Source organism: Uloborus diversus, chromosome 9 (genome assembly GCF_026930045.1).
Source record: "Uloborus diversus isolate 005 chromosome 9, Udiv.v.3.1, whole genome shotgun sequence".
Lineage (NCBI taxonomy): Eukaryota > Metazoa > Arthropoda > Arachnida > Araneae > Uloboridae > Uloborus > Uloborus diversus.
The window spans coordinates 60,014,783-60,026,786 of record NC_072739.1 but is presented as its reverse complement, the minus strand read 5'-3'; the positions used below and the strand labels follow the sequence as shown (position 1 = coordinate 60,026,786).

Below are 12,004 nucleotides of genomic sequence, written 5' to 3'. Positions count from 1 at the left end.
CAAAAAACCTGATTTTTCGAAATTAAAACTCCAAAAACGCAATTCTGAGCGATTTTCCATTTTGTTGAGTATTTGAAGGCTTTCCCCTGAATCTTAACAAACAAGAATGACATCTTTCTTTTTAACATAATGAAAGCTGCTATTAAATTGGAACACAAAATCAAAAAACTGTTGAAAAAAAAAATCATTGGATGCTTCCAGATCTAAATTTAACTTTGATGTAATTTACTTCGGTAATACATTTTCGATTTATATTCAGCAAATCATTTATTCGTGTTTTTAGTTTGATCAATATGAGTAACTAATTCAGTTTTAATTGTTTGTTTTTTTATCTTGTGGGATAACATTTTACTAGATAAATATTTGAACTTTTAACATTTCCATTTTTCGAAAGATTTTGGGGCATTAATGCTTTACAAACTATCAGAGGGCTATGCATAATACAAATCAAAACACAAGAAACAGATTCATTGCTTGTGATTTGATTTGTATTACGCATAGCCCTATTGTAGAAAATGTAAGTATGCGTTCACACGTGTGATGCACTGATGTTATAACTAACTTGATTGTTCTGTGCGTATAACGGGGGGGGGGGGAGGGGGAGGGGGGAGCACGGTGGCGCTGCAGTAGAAGCTGTGTCTTCTAAGCCAGAGGTGTGGGTTCGATTCCCACTTCGCCCTACGTGTGTTCCATTCTCATGTATTGTAAATTTTTCATTTGTATTGTCCTGAGAATAAATTGTGAATTATTGGAGGTATAACGCTTTTCCGCTGAGAATAGCTAAAGACCTCAATGCGTGTTATCAAATCAAATATCAAAGAGGTGGAAGGGGCGGGGGAGCGTCCGAAATGGGAAGATTGCGCGCCGAGCATTTTGGGCGTCAGGAACATTGGGTGCCGTGAATACTGGGCGCCGAGCATATTGGGTGCCGGGGACATTGAGCCCAAGGTGCTTGGCGCCCAATGTTCCGAGACCGGGCTCCGTTAGCTCCTCGGACGGTCCTGGAGGTGGGAGGAGGAGGAAGCTAATTTTTGGGTTATTCGAGCACATTTAAAAAACGGTGAAAAAAATTTGTACAAAATATAAATTCAAGTCAATTCACTTCCAATTCGCTACACATATTTGTCAAATTTATAATATTTCTTGGGGTAAATATGATTGAAAATCGATAGTTTTCGGAGAAATCATTTTTATCGCACCCTTTTCCTCAAATATTTGCTCTTAGTGCCTTCCCTCAGGATCGTTATTCAGAAAAATTGTCAGCGACGAAGTTGTAGAGCTCAAAATTTTCTTCAATTTGATATGCTACTTTTTCTCTGATCAATCAAAAGTTATTGACGTTCCAACATGCACCCCCATGACAAAAATTAGGAACTTGTCATTCAAACATCAAAATGACCCGAAAAGATCGTGCACTTCCTCTTTCCTCAATGAATTCTACGATCCAGATTAACAATGAAAAGGTAGTTGCTGGATCTATTCTTGCTTTTCAAACGAATTTCCAATAAGCTTGACTAGAGTCCCTATATATAGGGACTCTAAGTTTGACTGTGGAGAGACGGCCAGTGAGTACATCCTCGCTACCACAGAGCCCCCAAAATTAACTTTAACTATCGTCTTTTATTATTTCATCTTGTGTCTGGCAACGGTAAAGAATATTTGTTGTTTTGTTTCAGTTTCCAAGATTTTTGCGAAGCCGGTTGTATTTCAGCTATTAACAAATGTTTTTTGTGCTTTAAAATATTTTCTAAATTTTTATTGTTAACTAGTAGTCCATTTTAAATAAATCTGCGCAATAAACTTCTGTAAGAAGAACTACTGCGCGGTGCGTGGATTTGTTACACTCATTAGCGTGTTGTGATTGCTACTTACGAGCGACGGAGAACACCGACAACTGAGTTGCAGGTAGAAAGTTACGTCGAAACGAAACGAATATGTGTACTTTGGTAACACTATAGTGGTTTTACTTAAAACAATACTACATAATTCAGTATCACGATGTTTGAATAAATTTAAAATGCAATGGAAATATTTCTTGCATTGTGTTAGCATTTCAAAAGTTAAAACAGGTACAAAAAGGGTTTGTTGCTCAGTTTAAACATTCTTCATTGAGCAACATATCTGTATCGGTAATTTTACCATTTTGTCCATTTGCTTCTCGCCCCCCCCCCCCCCCCCCATATTGAATTTCAATTTTATTTAATGTTGACCCAATTTTTATTCTTGCACATGTTTCATATTTTGTAATTATTACATAATATGTTAGGAGAATTATCATATCCTAGAACACACCAACAATGCGAAAACTTTCTCATTGCTGTATCCATTTTTTAGGGATATTTCAATAATTGGGAATCTGGCTTGGCCGTCTCATTTTTGGCGTAAATAATTTTATTTTGGTAACCCTGCTGATTTATAGCAACCCTAAGGGAATAGATGTTTTCGGTCTCTTTGTTTAGATTTGCAAACAAAAATATCTCTTGCTCACACGCTGGAGCCAAAAATTGACGCCAGTGAAGAAAGATCGACAGATTCCCAATTATCAAAATCTTCCCAACATTTAATTTTTAAAAAAATTTCAGAAGAATTATTTTGGTAATGTTTATAAGCAGATAAAGTGCTTTGTTTTTGACTGGTTTAACATTTTTTGAAAACTTCCAAAGTGTTCCATGTTCAAGTTATGATGTTCCCCTGTTCCGTGAACAGGGCCCGATCAAGACAAACTGGTGCCCAGGTCCTGAGTAAAAATTGGTGCCCCACCCCATGAGATAATCAGCACAATTTCAAAGTCAATATTTTATACTAGAAACCTAATACACTACAAACCTACACATAACTACAGAAACCTGGGATTTGAATACCAAACACTTGATACTCACCATACTAATAATAGTTAAAATTGCCTTACCTTAAGGTGAAAATGAATTAAAAAACTATTTAAAACTGCAAAAATAGCAAAAAAAAATAAAAAAAAACTAATTCTGACATTAAGCTTTAAAAAGGCTTCTTTCTGGCTTTAACAGGGGCAAATGTGTCGATCACATCATCGAAATCTAATTTTGATGTCACAGAATTTTCAATGGTCAATAAGAAAAACGCCTGTAAATTATCCTGAGAAACGCAGCTTCTTAAACGATTTTTGATTCTTTTCAAAGCTGAAAAGGAACGTTCACTTTAACAGAAAAAAAAGGAAGGAAGGAAATTAATTTAGGCTATTTTAGTGCCCCTAAATTTGTGGTGCCCAGGTCCGCGGACCCGCCGGACCGTGCGTTAATCAGGCCCTGTCCGTGAAGATTTTTTCTTATTAAGTAATAATCAAATACTCACAATCCATGGATATCTGCTTGGTGGACTAACTGTTTGTCCTCCCATAATCCTTTCTGTATCTGGTTCGTTTTCTTTCCCGCAAGCTGAAAGAAAGAACGGTGAAACCCGGATTTTAGCTTTCTCAAAGTTGAGAAAGCGTAAAAATGTGAAATACGTACAAAACAAAAAACAAATAGAAAAAAAAAAAACTAAACGTAGGAAATATGACTCTTGCAAGAGGTATATCTATATTTTATGAAAAAAAAATGTATCATTTTTACATATTTAGTTACAAATATTGGTGTTTTGGTACAAAATATTCTGAAAAAGTGGGTAGTTTTTCAACCATCGAGTTCAAAGTAAATGCTTAAAATATTTTGCAATTTTTTTCCTGGTCATTATAAGAAATAAAAGTTTTTTACTGCAATATTGAAAGAAGGGACTGGTTGTGTTTCTCCAGTTCATCTTCATCTTCAATAATAGCTGATGTAAAGTCCATACAGCAGTCTGTATGGATGGAGCAATAGCATTTCTGTTTTCATAGTCTAAATTTCAACCATGTGGATTAGCTTTAAAAATGCTCAAAAAGAAACTTGTTGCTTATTTTAGAACATTCGTTTCTTTTTTTTACTTCCTAGAGAAAAAAGTAAAAAGCAGGAAATTCATAAACAAACTTTCCGTCTGGGTTAAATTAACATTAATAGTATATACCGAAAAAGTGGGACCAGATGAAAAAAAGCATGAAATGCGGAAAAACAGATTCGTGGGCTCAAAATCGGGATTTCACTGTATTGACTTTTATTTCACATGGAAAAATATTTACTTAGCTGTATAACATTGACTTATACTTACAGCAAACATTTGGTTTTGGCTCTGGAGGTGGACTTGTAGTTATATCTTCTGTAATATAAAATCAGAATTTAATTTTAAAATAATTTACTACTTCTTTAATTATAAAAATTTATGCATAAAATTTTGTGAAAATGGAAAATTGTGGAGTTAAATTTATCTACATATGATAAAATATTTTACCTCACACCAGGGTTGGTAAAAAAAACTGTTTTTTTCAAAAAAAACCAAAAAACCGTTTTTTTTGGTTTAAACCAGGTTTTTTTGGTTTAAACCGGGTTTTTTGGTTTAAATACTATTTGCGAGAAAAACAATTTTCGGAAGGTAATTTAGGTTCCATGTAATTAACAGTTATTCAATAGTCACATTATACCTAATTTCTTGATTAATTAAAGAGATTAGAACAAAATCTTATAACTAAATTAAATAATTAAAATAGCTTTCTGCGGGGAAATATTGGTTGAAATGTTTGACTTGATTAACATATTAGTATGCATGTATATATAGACCCTTTATGATACGAAATACTGGCTTCATTTTTGATTTCATCAAATGAAAGCTAGATTAGGTCTTTTTTTCTACCAGAATTAGACATTCTTTTTAAAACAACATGAGTAAGTAACTTTTGTAAACTGCACAGGTTAGCTAAGGCAAAGCAAATACCAAAATCCCAATTCCAATGAACAAAAGGGGGAAAAAAACTAAGAATTATCTGCACCCAATAGTCTTTCTTTCTTTCAAATGTTTTTTGAGGCTTCTGCTTCGCTACTTCGGCTTTGCCTCCAATAATCCACTGTTGTATAGACAATTAAACCAAAGATAACCCAACAAAAAGAAAGCTAAAACCGACCACAAAGACCAAGGAACCTGCAAACAGCGCGAACACGACGAAAAGCACAACCCTCAAGCCACAACACAGAGCCAAAGGAGAGAGGGGTACACCCAACGGCTTTCCTGAGCACCTCTCTCTGATTCTCGAAAGCCTGACATGATAGAAGAAAATGATTTGCAGAGTCCCTTACATTGCAAGAGGGGCACATTGGCGAATGAGACTTATTGATTTTGTAGAGGTTATCATGAGTCATTAGAGTCCTTGTCCTAAGTTTTGAGAATAGCACATCCCAATACCTGCTTTTGGCGATTAATCTATTATCTTTCGTGATAGAGGAAAGATGGTCAAAGTTGGCAGTATATTTTGAGTTCTCCCAAGTTGAATTACACTCTTTCCAAGTGTTTCTCTTAATAGTCTGAATAATATCACTGCACGAGACCCAATGAAGGATTAGGTTCAGGGAATGCCCAAGATTAGCCAATTCATCAGCTCTCTCGTTTTCAGTAACAACATGAGCTGGTGTCCAGATGAGCCAGATGTCCGACACCGATCCGACTCTGTTTTCAACAGCTTTCCATATCATAAGCGATATCCAGGGAGATTTAATATGAACTGCTACCAGTGAGTTAAGCACAGATAGATCTATCCGATAGAATGATGTTCCTAACATTGTTTTTGCAGAGTCTAATGATGGCCAACCAAATGGCTAGGCCTTCAGCAGTAAATACAGAATTTATAGATGGGACTCTACCCATAAGTTCTTCACCAGAATTAAAGTTTACAATCCCAATGGCGACTGAGTCGCCTTTTTTTGAAGCGTCGGTGGCAATTATGTTGCAGTTAGAAAAGAGATGGTTCTTACATTCCAGAAATAGGTTTTTTATTGCGTCTGGAGGTAAATCTTTATTCTGAAAAGGAAGGTTATTGATATGAATTTTACATTTAATTCCTGCGCCAACCAGCTTATTCAAAGGAATGATTTGACTTGGGAAAACATTGAGATTTCTAAGAAGATTGGAGCATGAAATCGCCAGGGGGTGTTGATGTTTTCTAGCCGGACGGGATTCCATGGTGAAGGAGGCTAAAAATTTTCAAATGGGCGACTCCTCTTTCAAACTAATCTGACGGATGTAAAAGATATTCGCCAGCATATTGTGTCGCAATTGCAGTGGCATTTCACCAGCTTCCTTGAGTAAAATAGTTAAGGGATTAAAAGAAGGTAGTCCTGTAGCGACCCGGAGGTAGGAGTGGAAGACCGTATCAATGATTTTCCTACTGGATTTAGAAGATGAAACAAAAACGTGACATCCATAGTCCAACCTGCTACGTATGCACATATTACCAATCCTAAGTAAGTGGGCAGACCTGGCTCCCCATTTCCTGGAAGAAATGAATTTGAAAACATTGATATACTTGGTGGTTTTTTGCGCTATATGTTTAAAATGATCATGAAATGTAAGATTTTTCGAAAAATTAAGACCCAAAATTTTTATTTTATCAGCCCATGGGATATCAATGGCGTCAATTTTAAAGTTGATACTTGGTTTCAGTTTCTTGTTCGAAAAGTTTATAGCCTCACATTTGCTTGGAACAATTTTCATCTGCCATGTATTGCACCAATTTTGGATGTAAAAAAGGGCATCCTGCAGTCGACTCATGACTAGGTCTAAGTCTGACCCGGAACAGTACAGAAAGATATCATCAGCAAAGGTAATAAAATTAACATTAGTAGGGACACTGTCTTTCAAATCCTGGATATAAATTTGGAATAATAAAGGACTGAGAACAGAGCCCTGAGGGACACCTCTAAAGTGAGTTTTTTTCCACAGAAAGAGCATCTCTCCATTTGACGTTGAACTTTCTGTCAGAAAGAAAATTATAGATCCATAAAGCTGCATTATTGCTAATTCCCATTCTCAACATCTTGAATATTAGTCCGTCGATCCAGACTAAGTCGTATGCTGCTTTTAAATCGAGGGCAATAAAAATGAAAAATTTTCTGAGGGATCGAGCTTCACAAATTTGGTGGTGTATTTGAGCTTGGATGATGTCACACCCTCTAAAGGGGAGAAACCCACACTGGTTATTAGGAAAATTTAAAAAATAGATAACAGATTTTATCATTCTCGCCAAAATTATACGTTCCATCGTTTTGGCGATAGTAGAGGTGCGAGAAATGGGTCTATATGATGCTAAATCATTCCTGTCTTTCCCTTTCTTAAACAAAGGGATGATCGTAGATTTTTTCCAATTGTCTGTTACCAGAACTCCAGCTAAGATTGATTTCCTGCAGAAGTGTACGAAGATGGTTATTGTCAAGAAGCTTCAGAGCCTTGCTAGGTATACCATCGGGTCCAGGGGAGGTATTCCGAGCCTTGTTAATCGTGTTTTGGAGCTCTTCAAAGGAGAACGGCTCATCAAAATTGTCGACTGAAGGGCCACTGAGGTCAAATGGAATCCCCATCTTAACTTTGGGTTTTTGAAGAGATATGGTGAAAGCATTAGCTTGAGCCACCGGAGTATAGAGTGATATGTTTCCAGAATTAAGGATAAAGATTGACTTAATGTTGTCGGACGATCGGTTGGCCAGAGACTTTAAAATCTTAAAGATATTATTGCTTTTTACCGCTGCATCACAAGTCTTGCCCCAGTACGCCCTTTTACTGCTCCAACAAATCTGACGCAATTTGGCAGCCAATTTTCTATAAACCATCCACTTTTCTCTAGAAAGTGTATTTTTAGCTATCCTTAAGGCTTTGCGTTTTTGGCCAAGATAATATCTACATTCAGCATTCCACCAAGGGGGGTTCCCGTGTACTTTCTTTTGGTTATTTTTTTTACTTTTGTTAATAGCATCAGATATAACTTTTTGAATCAGAAAAGTGCCTGATGAGTCGACGCATTGGGGATTCTCCTTAATACTGCCCCAGTAGCAGAAACTTTCTAGCCAGTCTGCGACACTATTTTCGGTAGTTGAAAATAATCTGCAGCATTATTATTAGTTTTATTTTAAGTTTTAATAAAATACACAAGTCCTTTGTGAAGGCCAAGACTTGGACAATTTTCCAACTGGCCAGTGGCCACTAGACCCGAAAAACTTGTGGCCACCACTGTCGCTGAGTTTTAAAGCAATAGGGGGGGGGGAGGAAGCAGCTTTCACCACTTTCATAAAAATAAATAGAACTCTACACACTATGAAAACCAATTCTTCAGGACATGTTAATTTTAGTATGGAAAATTTGCTTTGAAATAGGTTTTTAAATTTTTTAAATTAGTAAATGAGAAGTTGGCAGGAAACTGCATTTTAGATGAAATATTTAGCTCATAGCAAAGCCTTCAAATCAATGAGGATCAAATACAACTGTGCAGATAATAATTCGCATTTTTCAAAAAAATATTTTATAAAAAGAAAAAAAAACACGTTTTATTGAACACTTTATGTTATCTTCAATAGTTTGTGTTGAGGTAAACATCCAATTCTGTTTTTGGAAACTCACGTAAGTATTAGTATCGTTTATTTCTATCTTGCGAATGACCAAATATGGCGTCCACGCGAAAAATTCATGGTTATAAATAGATATTTGAATTTGTTGCATAAAAGTAGTAATAAATTCAAAATCCTTAAAAAACTACAATTTAAGTGAAATAGTCAGTTTTTAGTACATTAGCCTCTAAAGCAATGAAGATAAGATAATATTCTGAAGATAAAATTTTGCAATTTTAAAGACAATAATTAAGAAGTACCAAAAAAAAAAAGACACATTTTGCTTATTTTTCAACAGTTTGCATTGCAATAAACGTCCAATTCCGTTTTTGAAAACGTAGGCACTTCATGAATCTTACGTACCAACATCTTGGGAATGATCAAACATGGCGACTACGCTAAAAATTAAGATATTAATTTCTGAGTTTGTTGCAAAAAATATTTTCAAAATAAAAATCCTCATGAGACTAAGCTTTAGTAAAAAAGTTTTAGCGCTTTTGCGTCCAAAGCAATGAGGATAAGATGAAATTTTCACATAAAATTTTTCATTTCTCAAGAAAATTATTTTAAAAAATAAAAGTAAAAAAACGATTTGCTGTAGATTTTAAGTTATTTTCATTTCTTGGCAGAAAGATAATACATCCAATTCATCTTTGTTTTTGAAAACTTTTGCACTTTTCTACTTCGATTTTGTGAATGACCAAATATGGCGACTATGTTTCTAGTCGAAATGCTGAAGCATCCATTGCTCAAAAAGCGATCTCCAAACGATCTTTTCTAAGTTGTATTTCTTTTTTTTTTCTTTTATTTATTTGTTTTTTTTCCCCCTTTCTTTCGTTTTGTTCTTCAATAAAATTATCTGCAGGCCGCCGAAAAATCTGCGACGCGCGTCTCGCAGTTTCTGCTACCGGGAATACTGCTAAGAAAAGTTTGCCAGCATGTATAAGTGTAGGTTTGGACTTGGTCCGTGTTAAAATTTATAAACAGTTGGATGGGATGATGGTCACTATCAAACAGATCAGAGTGAATGTTTATATGCATGTCAGAAAAGATATCGGCAGAGCATAAAGTTAAATCTAGAAGAGACCCAGTACTACCGTGGGAATAGTGTGTCGGTATATGTGTGTTAAGCAGGCAAATATTGTTATCAGTAATCCAATTTAAGACTTTGTCGGCATCAGAGGAATTGTGATTGCTACCCAGAGCATTATGATGGATATTCAAGTCTCCAAAGATGATAAATGGAGGGATCAAAAATTTTTGAAAACTGCCGAGCCAATTAGAGTCCCATTTCCCTTTGGGCGAGTATAGGTTGAATATCTGTAAAGTCTTACTATTCTTCGAAAAAATTTTTATGCCAATAGCTTCAATGTCAGATGGAGGTAAATTCATATCGATACTTTTGTAGGGAATTTTATTGTTAATGACAAATAAAATGGCGCCACCCGGGCGGTTAGGACGATCTAAACGATAAATGTTCTGGCAGGAGAGAGCAAAGCTCCCTCTGATTTTTAAAAAGGTCTCTTGAATAGCCAAGACTGAGGCATTAGAAAAAAAAGAGTTCGAAAACCAGGTGCCTTTGTTTAAGACGCTCCTCGCGTTCCACTGAACACAAGAAAAGGACATAGGAGAAAGAAAACCCGCAACGAAAAACAAACCCACAAAGGCCCTGGTACACCACAGGCCTACCGATTGGCCACATCCGCGGAGGAAACGTCATCATCCCTGGGAGTGCCGAGAAAGCTGTGTGTAGTCCCCAAAGGGGGTGCCATCAAAAAATTACCTTTAACTTCTGCTTTTTTACCTTTATGTTCAGAATCAGAACCAAACTTAATATCTAACTTATTACCGAAGTGTTCCATCGATTTGGCGATGGTGTGAGTAACATTATCCAATATGCTTTTATGGAGCTGCTCAAGAGAGCTCTCGAAAATCTTTTTCATAGCAGTGATAGTATCTTGTTGTACTTCAGCTATTTTTTTCTCACAAACAAGGATAACTTGCTGAATTGCATCATTTAGGTCCTCTCTCGTGATGTTGTTAGACGTGCCATTTTTGGTGATTGTAGCATAACTAGTCATTTGATTAGCTCGAAACCTTCTTCTAGCTTCAGCCAATGTAAGTTGTTCCTGCGCCTTATACCGTAATATGCTCTCTTCCTTGATTCTAGCGGGACATTGATTGTAATTAGCCGGGTGGTCATTGTCACAATTGGTACAATGAGGAGGATTCATACAGGGCTCTTCCGAGTGGTTCTGACCACAGTTCATGCACTTAGCTACCTCTTTGCAATTCTTCGTGGCATGGTTGAATGCCTTACAAGATACACATTGTCTAGGACGATCATAGAAAGGATTGATTTTTTGACTGGTGAGCCAAACAACAATGGTTTTAAGTATATTTTTCCCAAAGATGATGATTAGAATAGATTCAGTGGGTGATTTACCTTGACTACCCTTTACAAAAAATCTTCTTGCCTCTGCAACTTTTATGCAATTGGCCTCTTCCAATTCCTCTACCAGTTCGGTTAATGGAATTTCCGTTGGTATGTTTCTTAATAAGAATTTGGAAGTATAATTTTCCATGTGCACTGTACTCTCGACCTCAATGCCTGCCAATTGAACAATATTTGCCAATTTAATAGCACAGTCTAGTTTGTCTCCACTATCAGTTGGTTATTGCGAGTGAATTTGATTCTGTTGCCTGTACCTTCCCTATCTTCAACCTGTTTTAATAGGTCGTCCTTCAAAATTTTAGGTTTATTTCGTGGTAAATTTTTCTGACCGACGGACGTAAAGAAAACGGGGAACGTAGTAGTGCCATTCTCCGCTGCGTATTGGCATTTCTGCTGAATGCTAGCCACCATAGTAATAGCAAACTCGTCACCAACATAGTCCACTTTCAGTCCTTCCTCGCATTCCATGGACCCCATGACAACCACGAGCAGACCACTCACCCCCCGAAACAAGAAACCCACAAAAACATGCAAAAAAAAAAAAAAAACAAAGGGACTTACCTTAAACCGCAAAACAAGCCAACACCAACCACCTCAAAAACAGAAACCACATACCACACTGCCCTCAAACGGGTAATGCCTTGCCGACATCACAACACGCCGCCATTTTCTTCCGAGCTACGAAACAAAAGTCCAACAGACACCGAAAACCCCAAAGAACACCGCAGAGACCAATTAAACTAACGACGAAAACCCAAGCAAGAAAACCGACAAACAAAGTCCGAGACCAAAGCCGAAGCAGCCTCCAAAAATTATTTTCTTCAACCCTGGCAAAAACGCATGAGAATCCAAAAGACAATCCAACCGTCCAGCAATGCAATTCTCACAAAACCGCCTCCAATAGTCATAAAGCAGCATAGGTGTATAGCCAATCAAAATCTTTTGAGCACACAGAATCCAAAAAAAAAACCACCAATGGGAAGTGTAGTTTATATGTGAAGATTTATATATTTCTCAATCAATTTTTACGCAAACATTTGCATTTTGTTCTGGGAATTTACAAATTTGTCTTTTAATC

General features: G+C 36.5%; 1 protein-coding gene across 1 annotated transcript in view; it reads right to left on the bottom strand.

The window, feature by feature from the left end:
• The window catches only part of LOC129230073 (transmembrane protease serine 9-like), a gene marked incomplete in the record, with an annotated part of 109,558 nt that overhangs the window by 40,556 nt on the left and 56,998 nt on the right, over positions 1 to 12,004 (bottom strand). The window contains 2 exon segments of the mRNA XM_054864461.1: positions 3,328 to 3,410; positions 4,159 to 4,206. Of these exon segments, the coding sequence (XP_054720436.1) occupies positions 3,328 to 3,410; positions 4,159 to 4,206 (131 nt within the window).